Source organism: Salvelinus namaycush, chromosome 6, assembly GCF_016432855.1.
Source record: "Salvelinus namaycush isolate Seneca chromosome 6, SaNama_1.0, whole genome shotgun sequence".
NCBI classification, from domain to species: domain Eukaryota; kingdom Metazoa; phylum Chordata; class Actinopteri; order Salmoniformes; family Salmonidae; genus Salvelinus; species Salvelinus namaycush.
This window is the reverse complement of record NC_052312.1, coordinates 10,708,092-10,731,483: the sequence shown is the minus strand read 5'-3', so window position 1 is coordinate 10,731,483 and position 23,392 is coordinate 10,708,092. Positions and strand designations below refer to the sequence as shown.

General features: G+C 44.0%; 1 protein-coding gene across 1 annotated transcript in view; it reads right to left on the bottom strand.

The window, feature by feature from the left end:
• Positions 1 to 23,392, bottom strand: part of LOC120049639 (DENN domain-containing protein 4C-like) — a 55,003-nt gene that overhangs the window by 18,901 nt on the left and 12,710 nt on the right. Inside the window, exons 2-16 of the mRNA XM_038995957.1 lie at positions 12,625 to 12,935; positions 10,906 to 11,158; positions 10,281 to 10,350; positions 8,786 to 8,955; positions 8,017 to 8,258; positions 7,723 to 7,789; positions 7,584 to 7,642; positions 6,289 to 6,433; positions 5,885 to 6,060; positions 5,613 to 5,713; positions 5,183 to 5,401; positions 2,572 to 2,717; positions 2,058 to 2,096; positions 1,286 to 1,419; positions 983 to 1,115 (exon numbers count right to left, since the gene is read on the bottom strand). Coding sequence (XP_038851885.1) covers positions 983 to 1,115; positions 1,286 to 1,419; positions 2,058 to 2,096; positions 2,572 to 2,717; positions 5,183 to 5,401; positions 5,613 to 5,713; positions 5,885 to 6,060; positions 6,289 to 6,433; positions 7,584 to 7,642; positions 7,723 to 7,789; positions 8,017 to 8,258; positions 8,786 to 8,955; positions 10,281 to 10,350; positions 10,906 to 11,158; positions 12,625 to 12,923 — 2,253 coding nt within the window. The 5' untranslated portion in view covers positions 12,924 to 12,935. The remainder of the gene's footprint in view (positions 1 to 982; positions 1,116 to 1,285; positions 1,420 to 2,057; positions 2,097 to 2,571; positions 2,718 to 5,182; positions 5,402 to 5,612; positions 5,714 to 5,884; positions 6,061 to 6,288; positions 6,434 to 7,583; positions 7,643 to 7,722; positions 7,790 to 8,016; positions 8,259 to 8,785; positions 8,956 to 10,280; positions 10,351 to 10,905; positions 11,159 to 12,624; positions 12,936 to 23,392) is intronic.

Here is a 23,392-nt window from a genome sequence, read left to right as displayed (position 1 = left end):
TAAAAATGAAAAAATACTTGTGTGTAGCTAAGAAAATGGCTCCACGGACTATCTGAGTTGACCTTTGTATTTTAATTTTGCACTGTCTCTATCGTCACTCACAGGGCTCTACGCACACGTCACTCACACACTCTATGCACACTCCAACATAAACACTCACTCCATAATTTGCTCACACACACACATTTATACTGACACTACAAACACTCACATACAATCATCATATACACTGCTGCTACTCTGTTTATCATATATCCTGATGCCTAGTCACCATAGCCCTATACATATCTACCTCTATCGATCCAGTATCCCTACACATTGTAAATATGGTACTGGAACTGACCCTGTGTATAGTATGCTTATTTACTTTATCGTGTTCTTATTTTTATATCTCTTGTGTTTTTGTTCTACCTTGTTATTTGTAGTATTACATTGTTATTGATTATTGCATTTTAGGGGATAGAGCTTGCAAGAAACGCACTGACATTAAAAATGGAAACATACACCCTACCGCACTAACTCTCCTGCACTCTACCCACACACACACACACTATACGCCCACACTTTCACACTCACCACGTACGCTCTGCTACGGTTTTACCTATCCTGTTGCCTAGTAACTTTACCCCTAACTATATGTACATACCTTCCTCAATTTCCTCATACCACTGCACATCGACTCGGTACTGGTACTTCCTGTATATAGCCATGTTATTTTCACTCTTTATTTTTATTAACTGTGTATTTATTCCTCATGTCACCATTTCGATTTTATCTTTAACTTTACATTGTTGGAAAAGGACCCGTAAGTAAGCATTTCACGGTCAGTCTAAACCTGTTGTTTTACAAAGCAAATAAAACGTACTGTACCAGAAGTAGCCTGTTACACCTGATCCTCTGGCTAACTGTTTGTTATTGTACACACCATTGAATCTATCCCATGATCCTGCAACTGTGCGTGTGTGTGTGCGCACGCGTGTACCTGCTTGGTCCTCTTGGCCAGCAGTGCAGGGCTGCTGGACAGGCTGGCCCCTGGTGTACTGCTCCTCAGCGCTGGTATCACCTCTCTGGGACGGTCAAACAGGTCCATACGCAACCGAGGGAAACTCTTATAACTAACAGAGTGAGAAAGGAAAAAAAACACCACAGGTATGAGAGTGAAGCTAATTCAGACCCGCTTCCCTTCCTCTGAGCCAGACGTCCACTGTAAAACACTACCGGTCTCACTGGTGTTATTGTGCTGTCAATTTGTTGGTGGTGCAGCATGTACTGGGGGGTAGCTCACCTGTAGCGGGTAGGGGGATCAGATTCATCCTCGGTGTTGGGAGGTTCTGGGGGCATGACGAAGACTGTATGCTCGCTCTTCTGTGATTCGTCTAGTTCCATGAGCTTAGTGTCCTCTGAGGACTCACCCTCCACCTATGGAGAGAAAAACATGTTGTCAGTGTCAGCGCACATGGCCATACACACACAGACAAGCCTCTCGAGTGGCTCAGTGGTCTTAGGCACTGTATCGCAGTGCTAGCTGTGCCACTAGAGATTCTGGGTTTGAGTCCAGGCTCTGTTGCAGCCTGCTGCGACCGGGAGACCCATGGGGCGGCGCACAATTGGCCCAGCATCATCCGGGTTAGGGGAGGGTTTGGCCGGCAGGGATGTCCTTGTCCCATCGTGCACTAGCAACTCCTGTGGCGGACCGGGCGCAGTGCACGCTGACCAGGTCGCTAGGTGTACGGTGTTTCCTCCGACACATTGGTGCGGCTGGCTTCCGGGTTAAGTGGGCATTGCGTCAAGAAGCAGTGCGGCTTGATTGGGTTGTGTTTCGGAGGATGCATGGCTCTCGACTGTCGCCTCTCCTCAGTCCGTACGGGAGTTGCAGCGATGAGACAATTGGATACCACGAAATTGGGGAGAAAAAGGGGTAAAAATGAAATAGAAAAAAATCTATAAATAAAAACAGACAAATCAAAATCACTAAAACCATTCTTCTAATGCATAAAAATGAGAGACTAGTTGGAAAAGGAGATATGTTAAAACTTGATTAGTGTCCGAGGGATTACCTTAGTGCCTTTGTCGTTGCCTTTATCAGAGGGAAATAGCTGCAGGGGGAAAAAAGTAAAGGAACAGATTAAATCAGAGGAAAATGAGCCTTCCTCCGTCAGTCTCCTCTGGAGGAATGTTACGACTGAGTCACCAATAAAACACATTAAAAACAGTACCACAGAAATTGGGTTCCGAAAATTGACATTGCTCTAGGGCCATGTTCTTGTCTAGCAGGGTTTGGGGGGAAATTCCAATTAAAAAAATCTAAAAGTGAAGTTCATTTTCAAAGATACATTTTCAATTAATTAATTGATGTTCAGTTCACTTCCTGGCTTGATGGGAGTTGGAATGGAATTGGCCAACCCAGCAGGCAAAGCATAAAAAAAATGGCATCATTACAAGCAGTTTTAGCTGCAGGGAACACTGTTGGAACTCAAAATCATTCATTGAATTTCAATTAACTCCCTGGATTGACGGCGTTGATATTAAACTGACCCCCCACACGGACTCCTGTTGCTTGATAATGCTCACCTTCTCGATGCAGTCGTCGAAGAAGGCAAGGCCTGTGTCCTTGTCGCTGACGAATGTGCACTCCTCGATGAAGCGGATGAAGATCTGAGTCTTGGTCAGCTGCGAATAGAACTTCTGGTGGGCTCGCTCCCTGCTCTTTAGGAAACCTGGGAGAGGACAGAGAGCCAGGTCAATGGGCCTATCCCATAGGAAACCCTCAGGAAATGCTACACAAATGTTATCTAAACACTAAAACGCTGTGTGGCCAGAGTCAAAATAAAATGCCAAAAGAAATTTGCATTGTGTGGATTTTATAGTGTCCTTATTTTAAATTACAATTCTCCAGTATTAAAAACCAAATGTATATTCAGTGAATGGGTAGTGTGGGACTCAGTGAGATGGTGAACTAACCTTTTAAATCAAACGGGCAATAGAATATAATGGTATAAGTATATTTTCTTACGAATGCATTATGTAGTTGAAAGTATTTAACCCAGGATGAAGACAATATAGCCATTACAGATGGTCACATAACCAAGATGTGTAGCTCTTTCCCCACTGGTTCTGCAGCCTCCATTGGCCTCCATGGACCTAAATGAGGATGTGATCCCTTTCCAAGAAGCCTACATCAGTGGAAAGTCTTTGCAGCCAATGCCACGGATGGTTGATTTCAGATACTTTGAGCAATGACTGAGTAGGCCTGTGAAATTAAAGATTTGCCTGTTATGAACACTTGGAGCAGCAGTCAGATACGCTGTCTGGTTAGCACAGCTCCTGGATGACATTAAAACAATGTATAATATACAGTACCAGTCAAAAGTTTGGACACAACTACTCATTCAAGGGTTTTTCTTTATTTTGACTATTTTCTACATTGTGGCATCAAAACTATGAAATAACACATATGGAATCATGTAGCAACCAAAAAAAGTGTTAAACAAATTAAAATATATTTAATAATTGACATTCTTCAAACTAGCCACCCTTTGCCTTGATGACAGCTTTGCACACTCTTGGCATTCTCTCAACCAACTTCATGGGGAATGTTAATCCAACAGTCTTGAAGTAATTCCCACATATGCTGAGCACTTGTTGGCTGCTTTTCCTACACTCTGCAGTCCAACTCATCCCAAACCATCTCCATTGGGTTGAGGTCAGGTGACTGTGGAGGCCAGGTTATCTGATGCAGCACTCCATCCCTCTCCGTCTTGGTCAAATAGCCCTTACACAGCCTGGAGGTGTGTTTAAGGTCATTGTCCAGTTGAAAAACAAATTATAGTCCCACTAAGCGCAAACCAGATGGGATAGCATATCGCTGCAGAGTGCTGTGGTAGCCATGCTGATTAAGTTTGCCTTGAATTCTAAATAAACCACTGACAGCCACCAGCAAAGCAACCCCACACCTGCTCCTCCATGCATTACACATGCAGGGATCATACGTTCACCTACTCTGCATCTCACAAAGACACAGCGGTTGGAACCAAAAATCTCACATTTCGACTCATCAGACAAAAAGGACAGATTTCCACAAGTCTAATGTATATTGCTTGTGTTTCTTGGCCCAAGCAAGTCTCCTCTTCTTATTGGTGTCCTTTAGTAGTGGTTTCTTTGCAGCAATTCGACCACGAAGGCCTGATTCAGTCTCCTCTAAACAGTTGATGTTGAGATGTGTCTGCTACTTGAACTCTGAAGCATGTATTTTTGGGCTGCAATTTCTGAGGCTGGTAACTCTAATGAACTTATCCTCTGCAGCAGAGGCAACTCTGGGTCTTCCTTTGCTGTGGCTGTCCTCATGAGAGCCAGTTTTCATCATAGCGCTTGATGGTTTATGCGACAGCACTTGGAGAATCTTTCAAAGTTCTTGAAATTTTCTGGATTGACTGACCTTCATGTCTTAAAGTAATGATGGACTGTTGTTTCTCTTTGCTTATTTTAGCTGTATAAATAAATAAAAACCCTGTAATGAGTAGGTGTCCAAACTTTTGACTGGAACTGTACATTGTACAATTATAATACTTTGATAAATGTGTTAGATTGCAACAAATAAATTATCATTTGACTGTTATTTTAACGTTTTTTGTTGTGGTATTTTTACGCCACTTTTTCTCCCCAATTTTGGTGATATACAATTGGAATCCAATTATGATCTTCTTTCATCGCAGCAACTCCCCAACGAGCTCGGGAGAGGCGAAGGTCGATTCATGCCTCCTCCAAAACATGAGCCGCCAAGCCGCGCTTCTTAACACCCGCTCGCTTAACCCGGAAGTCAGCCGCACCAATGTGTCGGAGGAAACATCGTTCAACTGACGACCGAAATTCAGCTTGCAGGCGCCCGGCCCGCCACAAGGAGTCGCTTGAGCACGATGAGCCAAGTAAAGTTTTAGTATACAAATTATTTTCTTAACTGTCTATTAGCACATTTTACGTCCGTTTTGTGTACAGCATGTGTGCAAGATTTTGTTCTGGGTACCGTGATAAATGTTGTGGGCAAATAAATGAATTAAGGACTAAAAACGACCCATTCCCCATTGTTTCGGTGTAGGTCATTTAGTGAGTCGGAGGCGGTGGCCTTATTGGAGGGGACTTGGGTGATGGGTTTGAGATGAGAGTGGTGAAACACATCCACACTAACCCTGTAGGTCATATAGTGAGTCTGCAGAGGTGGCTTTCTCAGAGGGGGCCTGGGTGATGGGTTTGAGGTAGGAACGGTAGCCCTTCAGGATGTGGGCCATGAAGCGCAGCAGGGCCTCTTGGATCTCCATCTCCAGGGAGGTCATCTTCTTGTGCCAGGTGAAGTCCGCCTCGATGGGGGTCATCTCCACCGCCAAGCCCTCCTGGGCCGTCCTACGCACTGGAAAACAGCCACCAGATAGGGATAATTACATTTCACATACTAAAGGACTAGGGATAGCAGGCTAAACATGCTATTGACTTATATCCTTTTCACCAATCACACTATGCTGTATCAGATATTTTCCAGCACGGTTCCATGTCTCAGGCATGAAGCAGTTTCTATGAGACTCGAGAGTAAAGTTGAACTAGAATTATATGACTGTTTGTACCGATGCCCAGCTGGTGTTGCAGGTTGGTCAGGGAGTTAAACAGACTCTTGCAGGGCTTCTTTGGGAGGTTCTTCCAGTTGCTGTGTTTCTTCTCATCAGACCTGCAAAGATGGTTCAGAATGTTAGGTGTTATTGGAATATGCACATGCTGGTGTAAATTATAAAATACCTCATACGCGATATAACGACTGAAAAACGGTTTCTATCGACAACAGTGAGGATAGGTGTGTTAACAGATGGGGGAATGCTACTTTAAAGTGTATGGATCTTACAGGTAGATCGTATTGGTGTCCAGGTCCACACAGACCACGTCCGGCGGGGGGTCATAGAGGTCAAAGTAGCGGGAGTCCACACCCACAATGAAGGGACAGGGTGCGTTGAGGACCCCCGCCAGGGAGAGCGGGCAGAGGGGGATGTACGGGCACTGCCACTGGAATGGAAAAATCATCTAGATAGCAGGACATAGACAGAGAGAAAATCAAACTTCTATTTCACATTTTGCTCCAACTTTTTCACATTTTAACCTAATGTCATTCCTACATGGGCCACATAATGTATACAAGCGGTAACTGGATAAAAAAACTCCAACCAACCAACCCATCCATCTTATTTATATAGTCCTTTTTAAAACACTTGTCACAATTAAAGCTGAGTGACCATATCCTTTATCACTCACCGCCACCACAGCCTCTGCTACCCCGGTGAGTACAGCGGGTCTCAAGGAGTGCAGCAGGATCTTACTCTCCAGCAGGACAAAGTGCAATAGCGTGGCACAGTTCTCTGAGCCCAGGTTAATCAGCAGTGTACTGTAGTCTGCACCACTGAGGAGAGAGAGCAAGGGACGAGAGATAGGAGAGGGGGAAAGGAGAGTTGGGAAGAGAGGAGCACAGAGGTATTGGGGAAAGGATTCAAACGAGACTCAGGGATACAACGTGTCATGAAAGGTTAGATTGGATGAAAAGTTTGTAAACGGTACATGTGCAGTGAAGAAGGTGTGTGGTTAAATCAGAAAGGGGTGAAGGTAAACTGGGGGTAAATCAGGGAGGTGTGAAGGTAAACTGTATTGAGACAAAAGATCAGGTTACAAAACCTGGTTCTTTTAAAAACCTTTTAAGGGGAAAAACACTTTATTTTATTTTCAGAGAGTAATAGGTTCAAACTTTACATAGCAGCAAACGCTTGTAAATCTGTGCCAAAGGCACTAGCCAGCAAGTCTTCCAGTCCCAAAAGGCATGAACTCACTAGCTGACCATCTATTGAAGAGTTTGTGGTCATAGACACATCTTTATGAAAATAAAAAGAACTGAAAGTCCCGCACGCTGAATATGCTACCAATTTAGCACCTTTATTGACAATGTTTTGAATCGACACAGTTCTTCTTCAGGTCAAACGAAAATCCATGTTGGATAGAAACATTGTGCAGGCCTTTCTGTTCTTCTCACTAGCTGAGCAACAACAACATATTCAATTCTGAAATGAAAAGTCTGGAAAGGAAAAAGCCTGATGGAAGACATGAGGTTTCTTGGCAGAATGCAATAGCAGCACAACAGTTTATTTCATCTGTACAGGCTCTGTTTCTGCACTAAATAATGACGGACCTTTCCACAATGTGACAGACAGGCAGTGCTGTTTCTGGGACAGTCCTAGTGCCTGTTTTCCAGTGGTAGTTTCAAAGTGTGAATATTTGACCTGGGAAAACTGTCAGGAATTCACGCGTTTACCGAGACAGAAAGTTTGGAGTGTGCTTGGTGGATGATTGCCTTTTCTAACCCCGGTATTTCCTCTGGAAAAACTGTAGTTGATGCTCTACCATGACAACGGAAACGACCGGGCCCTTTCTCTCTCTCTGTTCCTGAAGTTTTTCCTTAGGCCCTAGATTATCCTGTCACTAAACCAGTTGTCGAACGGACGTACCCTCTGAAATCAAGCTATTGAAAAAAAAAAAAATTGATAGCCTAGAAAAGGTCTTACCTGAGAGGCATAGGAGTACACACAGGTTGTGCGAGCATCAAAGTGTCGTGTGCAGAGAGCTGAAAGAGAATACAACGCTGTCACAACAGCGACACCAACATAAACTGCCTTCGCCAGCATAGAAATAACGACATCTCACCTGGACCAAGATTCTGGGCCTCTGAGGTGAGGGGAAGGACACGTTGTGCATGAAATGTGAGATGTGCCTGGCAAAGAAACACACGCAAGCAAAATAACAGCATTAGCTTCAAACATCCACCTACTCCTCTCCAGACCCGGGTCAAATACATACGTCAAACACTTTAATCTTGAGCTGCGTCTGATTTCCAGGTACAATGAAACAACGGAATAGTCCCAAAAGTGAAAACCCCAAGCTAAATCAAGCACATCTCCAACTCAAATCCCCAACATTGACAAATGACGTCATCCTTACTTTTCGATGGGCAGCGGGTGGGGGCCCGAGACGGACAGCTTGTAGAGGAACATGAGGAATTTGCGGAAAGACTCGAAGAAGGGCCAGCGGGAAAGGAGGCAGATGCACTTGTTGGTGTTGACTGTCCGGTTGGGGATCATCTTCTTCTCCACGGTGGTGAGCAGGCCCAGCTGCACCTTCTGCTTCTCACTGAGGAGATCTATGGGGTAGGCCTCATAGAACTGGATGGCCGCGCCGTACACCTGGGACAGAGCAAATTAGATGAAAGACATATTGACAAGAATTTTAGGGACTTTATCGAACACCCTTCACACATTTTTATGATAGGGTGAGTAACATTTATGCACACTTTAAAATAAATTGCGAAATGCAACACAATTATATAACTAAGTACATTTTGAAAAGCAAATTCCCTACTCCTAGCTCAGGGAAATGCAACGTGGTTTGTGACATAACTTGTGATGAGATTGTAGTTCAGGTGCCTTGATACACACAACCTGAGGAGAAAAGTAATAATTCTCCCCAATCCCAATGTCACATGCAGCTCGGGAAGTGAGACTTGAATGTTGACTATTACAACTATCACAGGGCTGTTCAATTCCTGTCCTGGAGGACCAAAAGACTTCCGGTTTTCATTCTCTCCTAAAGAAAAACTAAAACAAGTGTTTCAGCCCTGCAGGACATAAACCGAACAGCCCTGATCAATCTATTCACGAATCATTGTAAATCCCTGTTCACTGATATAATGCCATTGTTATAGTCCACCTACCTTTTCCCCAGAGGAGTTGGTTAACACAAAGGTGGAGAAAACAGGCAGAGGGTAGCGTGTGTTAGGGGTCCAGCATTCGATCTTAGCCCCCATGGGGAGGCAGAACAGGGGCACAGACTCAGACAGGGGGAATGACTCATAGTTATCCTCTGGGTAGCGGAAGATGAGGCCTGGAGGAGAGAGAGCAATCAATCCATCTTTTTTTATACTGCCAGTCACACACAAGACATGTAATAAACCTAGCTACATGTAATGTGAATCTAACTGGGGTACACATGATGTCAACAGATCCCACTACACAACATTGAAGGGACGAGAGGAGGATGAAAGGACAGAAATTGGAATAAGATCAAACCCCTTTCACTCGTCATCCCTTCATTAAAGTCAGCCAGTGTGTTGAGATTTAGAACACATTATTTTCAAAAGAAATCAACACTTTGCTGACCAATACCTTGTCACCCATGGCCTATTGTGAACGTTAGAGAATGTTGTAAACAAAAAAGCAACTGAAGGAGTAGGCGGGGTAGGAAGCAGTGTGTGGTCTGGCAAACAAACGTCGTCACCTCACAGGAAGAAGGCTTAGTGAAGATAAAGCGTATGTGCATGTGGAGTCTCTGAACAGGGGCCCGTCTAAGCCAACACCCAGCTCTGAACTCAGAAAGTAGCAAGTTGGAGACGGGGACAAACTGCTGCATTTACAAGAAGGTGGATACATAGCGTTAATGAAACCATCTGAACAATTTAAGGGGTAAATGTGTTCAGAAACATTACAAATGCATGTGTAGAAAGGTATAGTCCATAAGAACCTGTTTGGAGGTCATTTAAGTGAAAAACCCAAAAGTGAAAGGATAAACCATTTAACACCGGGTGACAGCATTGACGCACACCCCTATTTTCCACCTTGAAATAAATTGGCACCAGAAATATGCCAATGAGAGTCGCCGTGAACCCGTCTAATGTGAGGCCGGTGCCCTTTTCTAAACTCCAGGTGGATGAATAGTGATTTCAACCTAGGACTGTGTCCCAAATGACACCCTATTCCCTATATATAGTGCACTACTTTTGACCAGTGCCTATAGGAAATAGAGTGGCATTTGTGACGCAAAACATATCTCGAGATTCAAAAACGCTGACAACAGCCCCCAAATCAATCCTGCCAATTTCTAGCCATTTATTCCAGGAATCATCAGGGAGAATGTGGTTCAGTTTCCAGGTATTTGAGTGACAGATAATAGAGCTGTCATTTGCCAGTGCATTTAGTCTTATCGACAGCACACAGAAAGCTCCTTTCAAATGAGATCAATCATAGGAGATCAACGTACAATTACTGTGAAGTCAACTCAGGCACAAAGCAAGTGGAAACATATGGTAAACAGCATTGAACAAAGGCTAGAGAAAATAATAGCTATCCATCAATGAGCGCAGAAAAGAAAGACTGATGCGGAGAGATGGGTAGATTGAGAGTAACAAAGAACCAATAGCGCGTGAGACTCACCGGCTTTGTAATTAATGGAGTTGGACACCGACACTGATTTCTTGTAGCACAGGAAAACACTAGAGCCCCACTGGAGGAGGAAAAACAAGACCACGTGACTTTGGGCTACAAACAACATTTTCAACGATTCATTTCGACAGAATGTGCTCAGCGAGGTTGAGTGGCATGGCCTGAATTTCATATCACGGTATATTCCAGCTCCATACTGTAGATTCCATACCCATTGATTCCCCAAAGCTCTACTTTTGTGGGCCAGACGAAGACCCTTTTAGGGGTCGAAATGTTGTAAACCAACCGAAAAGCTATGTGTTGGAGCAATTGAGTTTGTGGACATGGTTAAGAAAGTAGCCGTGTCTAAACCAGAACTGCCCGTAGGGCAGGAGCCCATCTCCTGTTTCTGTAGCGTGAGGGAGCTTGATGTACAAGTCCACCCCTGGACAGGGCTCTAGTCTATCTCCTAATGCAGAATGTCAAGCACAGAGGCATCGGGTGCCATTTTTACAGTCTTTGATATGACTCGATGAGGGATGGAAGCCCCAACCTTCCAATCACAGGAGGGAAACTCTAATCACAAGGCCACTGAGTTAGTCATGAGCCTACTTCATTACCAGTGGCCTCAACTCACCATGCCACAGTTGAGGTTCTTGTCCACCTTGCAGAAGGTGTGCGGCGGCGTCTCGCCCTTGCTGGTGACGATGACGCAGATGTCGGTGACGGACAGGGAGTTCTGGGGCTGGACGGGCGGCGCGCGGCGTAAGGTGATGAAGATACGCTGTGAGGTGGCAGAGCTGTTGTTGACGTTGGCACAGCGGCCATACGGCGTGGCCTGGATTACCTCACAGCCCTGGATGAGACGCTCCTTACCTTCATATAACACCCTGAGATACAGAGAGGGGGGGGGGGGGGGGACAGACAGAGAGGGGGGGACAGAGAAAGAGGGGGGGAGAGAGGAGAGAGAGATAATATTAGTGTATAATATGTACACATTCACCCACATCACACATGAACACATACAACAACAAACACATTCACAAACTAGACAGAATCATTCTGCAGATGAAGTGGATTGGAGGTTGGGGAAAAATGGATTCAGATGGATGAGCAATTACTTTCACAGAGTTACAGAGTCTTTCACAAACTGGTAAGAATGAAAGGGAAACAGAAAGACCCAGTACCACCATGGCCAAAAGAAAATAAGCCTAGGTATGGCCAGCGTCTCCAACTACAGGACACCACTGGAGTGAATTTTCGAAATGTTGTCCTACATATCCCACTGTAGGTAAAAACTGAGAAAGAAAGAAGGAAAGAGTGTCACAGACTAATGCCTTCGCCCACGCGGCTACCCTCTGACCTGCATTCAAAAGGCCTGAGCGTCAACTTGTGAGGAAGCTGAGATTGGCAGATAGAGTGTTGCAAAGTGCTGGCAGCGGAATGACTCCTGCCTACACAATCAGTGCTCACTCAGACCTGGCTTCTTGTTCACTCTCTGCAGACAGAGTGTGACCTACTGTAGTAGGCAGTCACTACCACAGAACACAAATGTTTCACTGAGCCATCTCTGGAGTTTAACCCCAATAGATACCGCACAGTCTACTTCAGAAAACATACAAATTGTAAATAACCTGGTCTTTTGAAGTTTATTCAACCTTGCAACACCAAAAGAGGTTTTGGAGTCTCGATGAGTTTGCATGGTGCAAAGTTTAAAACTTCAGTGTAGTCCTATTTCAAGTAAAGCCAATGGGGGTTATTGCTACGCACCTCCCTCTCTGGCCACAGAACGTTACATGGCCGCTGGAAACAAAACAGAACTGCAGTGAAGGCAAAACGCAAAAGAGTAGATATTGTCCACTGGTGGGGGAATATCTGTGGTTTCTAGACACTAATTGAAGTGGGTGACGTCACTCTTCCAAAATGCAACATTATTGGGAGCTCTTATTTCCCTAATAGACAGAAAAGGAAAAGTGCCTGAAAATGAAATGATTTACTTCACAAATTGGGATGCATTCAATAAATCTAGCATATAACCCATTAACTCATAATAAGCACGCACTATATTACCAAGGGTTAGTCCACAAAAGCGCAATAATATACCAGAAGCAATATTTCACTACCATTTTCTCTCTTATCAGTGGAAATGTATTAAACCAGATGTACTTAGCAGCTTTATTAGAGATGACTACTCCGGTAATTGGTCTCATTAGGATGAGTAAGGGACTTAGAGGTTATGGCTTTCCTGTTTTAGAGTTACACAATGGTATCACTAGGGTTAACACTTTAACTAGTGTGGTGCTCACACACTTTGAATAGTTAATTTGGGTTCACAGAAGTGCACACACACACATACCCGATGTCAATGAGCGGGGGCTTGTCGTGGCCCCTCTTGTAGCAGAGAAATATCTCGGGGCTCTTAAGGCTACCATGGTTGAGGTTGGCCTGCTGCGCGCTGTAGGTGCTCTCGATGCAGGTGAAGCCCTCCGGCACCGTCTCGCCCGCCGACTTGTTGATGACAGCCAGGTCAGTGATGGGCGCCTTGGGCCCGCTGGACTTGGTCTCCGACAGGTCCTGCTCCAGTGGCGTGGACTTGTCCGTCAGCCCGGCCACCACAAAGTAGTCGGTCACACGGTGACCCTTGTCCTCGATCATGACTGGGCGTGCCTGAGGAGAGAGAAGATCAAAGGTGAGGATAGAGGTCAGAGAATGTAGCCTAGGTCTTAGGGTGCCATTTGTGACGTAGCCTATGCGCACTATGTAGGGAATATTTATTTAACTCGGCGTGTCAGTTAAGAACAAATTCTTATTTACAATGACGGCCTACACCGGCCAAACCAGGACGACGCTGGGCCAATTGTGCGCCGCCCTATGGGACTCCCAATCACGGCCGGTTGTGATAAAGCCTGCAATCGAACCAGGGTGTCTGTAGTGACGCCTCAAGCACTGAGATGCAGTACCTTAGACCACTGCGCCACTTGGGAGCCCAATAGGTTGCCATTAGGGTGTTAAAAGTATAAAGGGAATAGGTTCACTTTTAGGACAGCCTTAGTCTATAGATGGTACTGAGGAAGTCACATGGGAACGATCGCCTACTTATACCTCACTTTCACCATGGGACAGTCCTATACATTCTAACAGCATATGTAGAATCCCTGATATGATTGTATATGTCTAACATTAAGTGAGTGCCTGAACAGCATCCCACCATAAAGTACCTAATGTACTTAAGGAATGACAGGGGTCTTCTGAAATGACTGGACTTGTTCACTTCCTGGTCGCAGACTGAGGGGCATGGAGAGAGTTAGGAGCTTCGTGACTCGGGAGAGGCAGAGCAGTGTGGAATCCACTGTGAGCATAAATCAAGACGAAACACAAGTCTTAAAAAAAAACAGTGTGAAAACTAAAGAATTGGAGTCTTGTTATTCTTTTCACATGGGATATAAAACGTTTCCATCCGGAGAATAAGGACGGCTATGCTAAAGCTCAGAGATGATTTAACAGATGTTCCTGCTGTAGAAGACGTAACATGACTCACCAATTAGCAGTAATAAGCACCATGGCAAATATTTAGTAATTAGCATATGTATTAGTGATATGCAATTTATTCCTCGTGTTACTATTTTTCGCTCTGCATTGTTGGGAAGCAGTTTACACCTGTTATTTACAACGCAAGTTTGACTCAGAGGGGGTGGCAACTATCATAGCTGCTCTCTCTTTGTGGGTATAAAAACCAATGACTTTTATAATAGTCTATATGGTACTCAAATCCCTCAACATATCTCTGAACAAGCCATTGGCTGGGCACGATAAACACAAGCATAAATACTGTCAACGGTACAGCCCCTCAAATAACTTGCCAGCGTAAGTCCAGGTCATCTTGCATAATGTGACATGTGAGAGTGTGGGGATCCCATTGAAGACAAACTGCTTTATACACTTTGGAGCAATTGGAGGAGTTCTCTGTGGTGCAAACAGGGCTTATTCAGACGTCCAATAAAAACACTGGGCTTTGGAAGGAGAATATAGCATAAAGAAGCAACACGGCCGTGTAAGAAGAAAGAAAAGCTAAGAAAGCAGCGGAGACCCACACAGGAAGAGACATTTTCCAGTCGTGAGTCAGGAGTCAGCTGCAGCATGGGGCAGGAGCCAGAACGAAGAAAGGAGCAACGTGGCTCCTCTGAACTGAAAGAGCACACGGCTCTGGACTTAATTTAGCCGGCTTCATAATAGTGTTTAAATCATCTCTGTCTCAGACTTTTAGCACGGCACCATGACCTCGTTCTTGCCACTTAACAGGGCAGACGTTATCCAGTGCGTCACGTGTAGCAACATGAGCAGCAGAGGAAGAAAGAGGTTCAATCTCCACACAGGCGGTTGGGGAGGGAAGCATAGCAGGGTTTCTTTATTCACCAGCAGCAAAGTCAAATGGGAGTTTCAGGATATCCCTCTGGATTTAGCAGCCTTTAATTATCTCACTAAAAAGGTGTAGGGATAAAAAGAACTGCTACCAACTCAACGAGGAGCAATATTTTAGATCAGAGGTACACAGCTCAGCATCAAGAATCTCAGAGTAGGAGTGCTGAACTAGGATCAGATTCTCCCGTCATGTAATTTTATAAACTGTCATCAAAAAGGCTAAACTCATCCTAAATCAGCACTCTTACTCTAAGGCACTTGATACAGTCGCAGTATGCTAATCAAAGACTGATTTCTCAGCACGACTCAAGAGTCTGAGTGGTGCAGCCCTGTTGGATTTCACCCTCAAAGCATTACATCATGGTCCAGAGCCAGACAATACAGTTTCATGTTTTGTGAAAGATCGAGGGCTTCCACAAACAAGGAAGGCCATAAAAAAAAACGCCTTGATTAATGAGCAAGGGGTGGCATCCCCTCTGATGGGGTTTGGTTGTAGAATACAATGGAAATGCTAAAGTTCCCTGGAGCGTTCCAATGGTCAAATGGTGAGGGAAGGCGGGTGGACGACATATGCACACAGTAGCTTCCTCTTTGGCTAGCTCAATGGAGAGAGTGAGTGGGACAGACAGGCCCTCAAGCTCAAAGGAGCACACAGATGCATCCCATAGAACACTCTTTCCCGTGGCCGTCTCCTTCGCTCTGAGGAAGGGGGGGGGGTGCAAACCACAGCCAGCATTCCTTCCATACCATGAGGGTTTGTCATGCTATTGAATCTATACATGTCCCATGTAGTCCAACCTAGAGGGTAATGTTAGCCTACTTAGTGGTACTTTCCAAATCAGGGGACAGAGACATACGCAGAGTACTGATCATGGCTGATATTGAATCTTGGCCAAAATACTTCCTCCGAGAATGTGTGTGTGTGTGCAAATCAAAAAATGCATGCAAATTTATTTTCGCGTCGCGCATTAAACAAAGTTCTCATCCAAATGAATCCGAACATGCTTTCTCTTACCACAAATATGTTGTTTGTCCAACCCCTTCACCATTCAGATAGTGAGTTAGTTTGATTCAACAGAACCCGTAGTATGCTATGCAGTGCACTATAGCAGACAGAGGAGATAAGGCACTGACAGTCCTACTTTCTGCAGAGATTTAAACCATCGTATCCATGGTTACACCTCACTGGTAACAGAGTCGAGAACTAGACTTTTGTTTTTTTTATACATTGTTTACCATATAATAAAGCACACCATAAAATGTGTTCCAGCTAAACGCTCCGTTATGACACAGAGAACGTGTTGGTCTGGTGGTGGTTAGTGGACTTGTGACTGGAAAACAACTTGTCTTGTTAGTTTTTAAATGTGTATGCGTAGGCAGAGGGGTCTGGCGCTCTCAAAGTAGTGTCAGACATTTCACATCAAAACTCTGAAGACCACTAATTGGTCTTTTGACAAAGCACATCAGTGCTATTCACATCCGATCTTTTTCAGATCTGATTGGTCAAAAGACCAATTAGTGAAAAAAAAGATCAGAATTGGACTGCCAAAGTAAACACACACACACAAAAAACACAGCTGAATTTACAGGTTTTTGCACTATGGCAACATAACACAAAACTTAGTGACTGACGTATTGTTTGTTTCAGAGCTAATCAATACTATACTGTATTGCCATAATATCTAAATTATAACATTGCATTACACACAGCTTAACGAGGCTAGCCTGAATGGGCTTTTAAAGCAGCTTGCCAAGTGCCTTGTGACAACGAAAATATCGATATTGATGGACTAGGGACACACTGTCATGATAACTAGACCAGAAGCATACACCTATTTAGAGTAGCCTCTAGACTTGTTCATTCAAGCAGCTGTCACTCAAAGTGTGTTGTCACGTTTGTCTGAGTCTGACGCCTAAAGGGGTCTACACAAAGAGCCGACAGAGGTCCGTTTGTGTCGCTCTACACGTAGTTGTATGTACATTTGTGTGGCCAAATTATTTGGAACCTCTGTCAGCTCCGTTTGAGTACACTGTGTAGATCCCTTAGAGTGAACATAGTGTTGAGAATTAAACTATGAATTGACATTGCGCTAGGGTGGATGGGTGCTAGCCTTAGCCTAGCTACGCATGGTGCTATCCTGAGGTGCTAAGCTCATGTTAACTGATGAGAGGTCAGGGGTCAGCAGCAGAGCAGTGTTCATTCCTTGACCCAGAGGCCCTCATTCTTTAGCACTGTCCATGTGGTGCCAGTATGGAGGAACCTGATTTCAAAATCATCACTTAAATGTAGTAATTAGTAGTAGTAGGCTTAGTAGTAGGCTTAGTAGTAGTAGTAGTAGTAGTAATAGTAATAGCAGCACCAGCAGTAAAAGCACTACTACAAGTAGTAGTAGCAGCAGTAGTAGCAGTAGTAGTAGTATAGTATTAGCGGCACTAGTAGTAGCAGTTGCAGTAGCAGCAGCAGGAGTACTAGTAGCAGCAGCAGGAGTACTAGTAGCAGCAGCATCAGCACTAGTAGTAGCAGCAGCACTAGTAGTAGTAGCAGCAGCAGCACTAGTAGCAGTAGTACTAGTCATAGTAGTAACAGTAGTAGCAGCAGGAGTAGTAGTACTAGTACTGGCACTTTTTGCCAGCCCTGTCTGGTCCAGCGACAGTGAGTTTGTGCCCATCGGTGACGTTGTTGCCGGTGATGTCTGGTGAGGACTTGCCTTACAACAGGCCTACAAGCCCTCTGTCCAGCCTCTCTCAGCCTATTGCGGACAGTCTGCAGCACTCATAGTAGTAGTAGTAGTAGTAGTAGTAGTAGTAGTAACAGCAAAACTAGCACTAGTAGTAGTAGTAGTAGCACTAATCGTAGTAGAAGCAGCGGCACTAGCTGTAACCTAGCAGTAGTAGCAGCCGCAGCCTAGCACTACTACTAGTAGTAGCCTAGCACTACTACTAGTAGTAGCCTAGCACTACTACTAGTAGTAGTAGTAGTCTAGCACTACTACTAGTAGTAGTAGTAGTAGTAGCAGCCTAGCACTACTACTAGTAGTAGTAGTAGTAGTAGCAGCCTAGCACTACTAGTAGTAGTAGTAGCAGCCGCAGCCTAGCACTACTACTAGTAGTAGCCTAGCACTACTACTAGTAGTGGTCTAGCACTACTACTAGTAGTCTAGCACTACTACTAGTAGTAGTAGTAGTAGTCTAGCACTACTACTAGTAGTAGTAGTAGTAGTAGTAGCAGCAGCAGCAGCCTGGCACTACTAGTAGTAGTAGTAGCAGCCTAGCACTACTAGTAGTAGTAGTAGCAGTAGTAGTAGCAGCCTAGCACTACTAGTAGTAGTAGTAGTAGTAGTAGTAGTAGCAGCCTAGCACTACTAGTAGTAGTAGTAGTAGCAGCCGCAGCCTAGCACTACTACTAGTAGTAGTCTAGCACTACTACTAGTAGTGGTCTAGCACTACTACTAGTAGTCTAGCACTACTACTAGTAGTAGTAGTAGTAGTAGTCTAGCACTACTACTAGTAGTAGTAGTAGTAGTAGTAGTAGCAGCCTGGCACTACTAGTAGTAGCAGCCTAGCACTACTACTAGTAGTAGTAGTAGTAGTAGTAGTAGTAGTAGTCTAGCACTACTACTAGTAGTAGTAGTAGCAGCAGCAGCCTGGCACTACTAGTAGTAGTAGTAGCAGCACCCTAGCACTGCTAGTAGTAGTAGTAGTAGTAGTAGTAGCAGCAGCCTAGCACTACTAGTAAAAGCAGCAGCAGCATTAGTCATAGTAGCAGCAGCACGAGGAGTAGCAGCAGCAGGTGTGTGTATGTGTGTAAACCAGAAATGATCGACACTGATCACTTATTGCAGGCATTTTGCTAAAATCGTTCATTACGATAAGTAGCCTATACTAGAGAAATGTGAAGTTTTAAATGAAATAAGTTGACTAATATGACAGATTGTTAATGGGACAATTGATGGCTACAACCATAAACCTAGTTGTAGTAGTTGAGAGAAATACAATTTAAAAAAAGGTGGGACAGATTAATGTTAAAAACGTATCATTCTATTTATCATTATACCATCAATTAGTCAATTTATCGTGATATGGATTTGTCCATACAGCCCAGGTGTGGGGATTAGGACACTAAAATCCACTAACATAAACCATATTGCCTTTTGGTACATATTTTCTGTTGAATAAAATTACCAACTCAAACGATTAGTTCACAATCTCACTGGATTATTGAAGACTACTCATACACGGAGCATAAAACATTGTGGACAGTTAACGTTAGACCACGAACATCCACAAAAAGAGCTCCTTATTCCTCTAGCTGTCTGTGTGGTGCCAGCAGGAGTCGTGAACAAACCCTTATCCCAGATCATCCTTTAAGGTGGTAGAAGTAGTAGTAGTGGGGGGTATGACTCATTCATGGCCATGCCAGCTTCCCGGCAGCGTGGGCACAGATGCCTGCTCCCTCACATAAACAAGCAACACAGGCACGCAGACAGACACACTGTACTGCCAGTCCTGCCAACACGCCATTATACCAACGCAGTTAGGCCTACATCAAATCTGTCAATCTGCACCTTGTAAGGCTCAGAACAAAATAAATCCCCCAAAACTCCCTACAACCACAACAAAGTCATGTCGTAATTTGTGTAGGCCTAAGTAAACTAATGCACACAGCATCTCATATCAAACACACCCTTCGCTGGAATTAAACAGAGGAAACATCACCCTTTATAATCACTGTCTGGTATGGATGATACTTCCTTTATCCCCCGGGATAAGAGGCATCACGGCTTCGTATTCAGCACAGGGTCCTGACAAAGTGATTAGCTCCACCGCCGTTTCCCTGACAACGGCACTCTCAACCAACCCAATTGCTTGGAATTCTGCAGCACAATGGATTACCTGCTGAACACCTACACTTAGAAAAGTACCCCCAACACACACCACACCCACACATCCTGAGAGATGTGTTGCCTGCCTGCCAAAAACCTGATCCACCATGCCAAGAGCCTCCTTCTGACACATAGGGCCAGATCAAATTCCTCCAGTAGACAGAGGGAAAGAGAGGAAAGAGACAGTGAGAGACAGAAAGAGAGAGTTGAGAGAGAGGCCCTTGTCAGGTGTGTCAGGCCACATGCCCCACAGAGCAGAGAATGTGTGTTTCCTTGTGGGAAACAGTTACCCAGAACACACACGATATGACTCACATATTGCACTAGTACAATAAGACGACAAGTAGGCGGCCAGTACTTTACAATAAACTTTAGTGAACTAACAGAAAACATTTACATAATAAAACATATAGGAGCAGATAAGCATTGTACATCAGGAGGCACAACTGCAAAGCGTTGAGACAACTAGTCTTCCAATGAGAGAAGAACAAGCAGAAGTTCTTCTCTTTGTGGGCAGACTATGCAGGGTAGACAAACACTGGCGCTGCCATGGCAACGCAACCCCAACAATGCCAGGCAGCCTCGTGTTGTTATTCTATCTGGCCAGGGGTGAGTTGCCATAGGAAATCAATCTGGTGTGAGTCTTTAAAAGGGTGGCGCGCAGAGACTGTATCCCTACATGCACTCTGAGGTCTACAAACAGTTAAATTCAGATGTAGGCCTACAGTAAATAAAAGCAGGGAAGGGCTGTTTTAAAGTCCACTTTAAACATCCGGAAAGCAAATAAAGATAGCTTAGGTAGGGATTGAACTAAAAGCCTTTGAGGTTTGTGGTGCTGTAAGGTTCAGTTGGTAGAGCATGGCTGTAAAGCATCTCTCTACACCCGCAATAACATTGCTAAATATGTGTAAGAGACGAATAAAATGTGATTTTTATTCTATTGGGAGTTCAATACCCGGTGCCACCCATACATAAAATGTATACACGTTGCTTTGGATAAAAGTACCTAGTGGACTTGTGACTGGAAAACAACTTGTCTTGTTAGTTTTTAAATGTGTATGCGTAGGCAGAGGGGTCTGGCGCTGGATGGATTAAATAGATTATTATAAATTAAAAAGCGTGCATGGACTCCATTCTCGTTCGGCCATCTTGTCTTGTGAGGATAGCAGTCTGTGTAGACTACGGGGAAACATGGAAGAGGCATCGGCCAATCAGACTGCGTGGCCAGAACTAACCGTTTTACAATCTGACACCAACATAAAATGAGTCAGCAATAAAATGTGTTGAGACAAAACAGTGACAAAAGCAACTGCAGGCCTCAGGCTAATAAAACAAATGAATATGAGAGCATTATCAAGCCCAGAGGTTCATAATAATAATAATAATAATAATAGACAATTGAACTGGTCTGTGAAATGTCCATTGTACTAACTACAGTCTTTCCTAATGTTGTAACTTGAGCCCGAGTCACTAAAGGTTGTGAAAAAAAAAAAAAAAAAAAAAGGCCCCTCCCTAACAAAAACCTGTTCCTGTGTACCTCTGGGGCAGAGCTGAACTACTCGGGCGTCACACTGTATTTGTTTGGCCTTTACTATAGGAGCGCTGTCTCCGCTATGCTGGCTGTGTGACTGAGCAACAGAGGGCCATATCAAGTGCCAACACTACTCAAACCACTCTTGTTTTCACCCAACTTTCACATGTTGTATTCATTAGACACCAAAACAGAAGACAACGGACAGGGGGGGGGGAGACAAACAGGGAGGGCCAACCTGAACTGCAAAACGTTTTGCTACGGTGTTCCCCAATGAATATGTCCCAAGAAAAAAAACATTCTGACATGGAGGCATGACCTGAACTTGTCCAATAAGAACGCACATTTTCTGTTTCAAAACATTTCCGTACATTGTGCTCTTCAGAACACAGCTCTGTTGTAGCCATATGGCAGAAATTCCCTTCGTCTTTGGCCAACCACGGGGGCGTGCTGGCCAGTTCCTCACACCCAAATTATATATATATATTTTTATTTTTTTTTTTATTTTTTTTTAAATCTCCATTGAGTCTCTCGATTCACAGGGAACGAGAGGCCAGGCCCCTCTATGCATGTGTTTTGATGGAAGTCATGTTTTTTTGGCTGTTGGGCTGGTCTCAACTTGAAAACCTGACCTGCAAGCAGCCCTTCGCAGCTGATTCTGAACGGACCAAAGAAATTACAAGAGCAATATGTATATTTATAGATGTGGAAATGCGCCCATTCTCAGTGGGTGAGAATAGGGGGTTTCAGCATCTTGTGTAAGTGCCCGAGCCACGTTACGAACTTCGCCCGCTCGTACCCATTTCAGCAAACAGGTAGTACTCGCTCTCTATAAGCAAGCTAAAGCCCAAGTTGTCAATGAATTGGCCAATGCACCCAGTGTTGCGTTTAATTACAGATTGATGGACCTCCAGGGTTACAGAGCGCTCAGAGTTTCTAAACTATGAGGTGTAACATCGCGAGACTTCCGGGAACGCTTGCAAAAATGACCAAACAGAACAGGCCGGGGTTTGGGATTGAGAAGTGAAAAATTATTTGTTAGTTGTTCATTTAATCAAAATCTAAAAAGGCACAAGCTAGATTTGACAGGCCATTACATTACCCCGGACTGTGAAAGACACACCCTCTTTATGAAAGTCACACAAGTGCACATATTTTTTATCTTTGTAAGAAAATATTATAGCATAGACCTATACAATGTCAGCCTTACATATTGATTTCACGAACATATTTCACTTTATTTTACTGTTGTTTTCATTTAGGAAAATACAAAGGGTTGTTATTCCTGATTGTGCTCTCATCAGGCATTATGACTCATGATCATATATGGAATACCAACACTTTGTATTTTCTTAAATGAAGCACACAATTACTCAACACTAAAATAAAGTGCAATATGCGTGTGAAATCAATGTAAACATGGCTATTAAATAAACAAAAATTAACTACAGTAACTGTTGGCATTACATTTTCCTGCTATACCAAAACGTGACCCCAAAACCGCAATACGTATCGAACCATGGGTTTGGTGAATCATTACACCCCTAACCGTATTTTAAAAATCCATACCGGTATGTACGATATATCCCCCTTCCCAGCACTCTTATAAAGTTTATGATAGTACCTTGTCAACTTCTAAGCAAGATCTACACAAATCAAGGGAATAAGCAGTAGGGGCAAAAAGCCTCATCTATAGGGTTATAGTGGTTCCTTCTTCAGCGTGAGCTGTAGAGTGGAACACCCCTAACTACATCCCCAATGGTCTCCCCCACCCACAGTTAGTGATCTCATTCCTGTCACACAAAACACCATGGATGCTAGATCTTGTGGGGGGAAGGATGGGTGCTTGTGTGTGGTGTGTCGTCATGGACAGCAGACAGCTTTGTCTCAATTATTCCAGTAGATCAGAGCCCCCGTCATGCAGCTCCATTTAGTGGGGACTGGGGACCAGCTTGTCTGAGGAGAATGGCAATGGCAGTGAGTGACACATATACAGTTGAAGTCGGAAGTTTACATACACCTTAGCCAAATACATTTAAACTCAGTTTTTCAAAATTCCTGACATTTATTCCTAGTAAAAATTCCCTGTCTTAGGTCAGTTAGGATCACCACTTTATTTTAAGGATGTGAAATGTCAGAATAATAGTAGAGATAATGATTTATTTCAGCTTTTATTTATTTTATCACATTCCCAGTGGGTCAGAAATGTACATGCTACCAAATACTAAATTTAGTTTATTGCCTTTAAATTGTTTAACTTGGGTCAAACGTTTCCGGTAGCCTTCCACAAG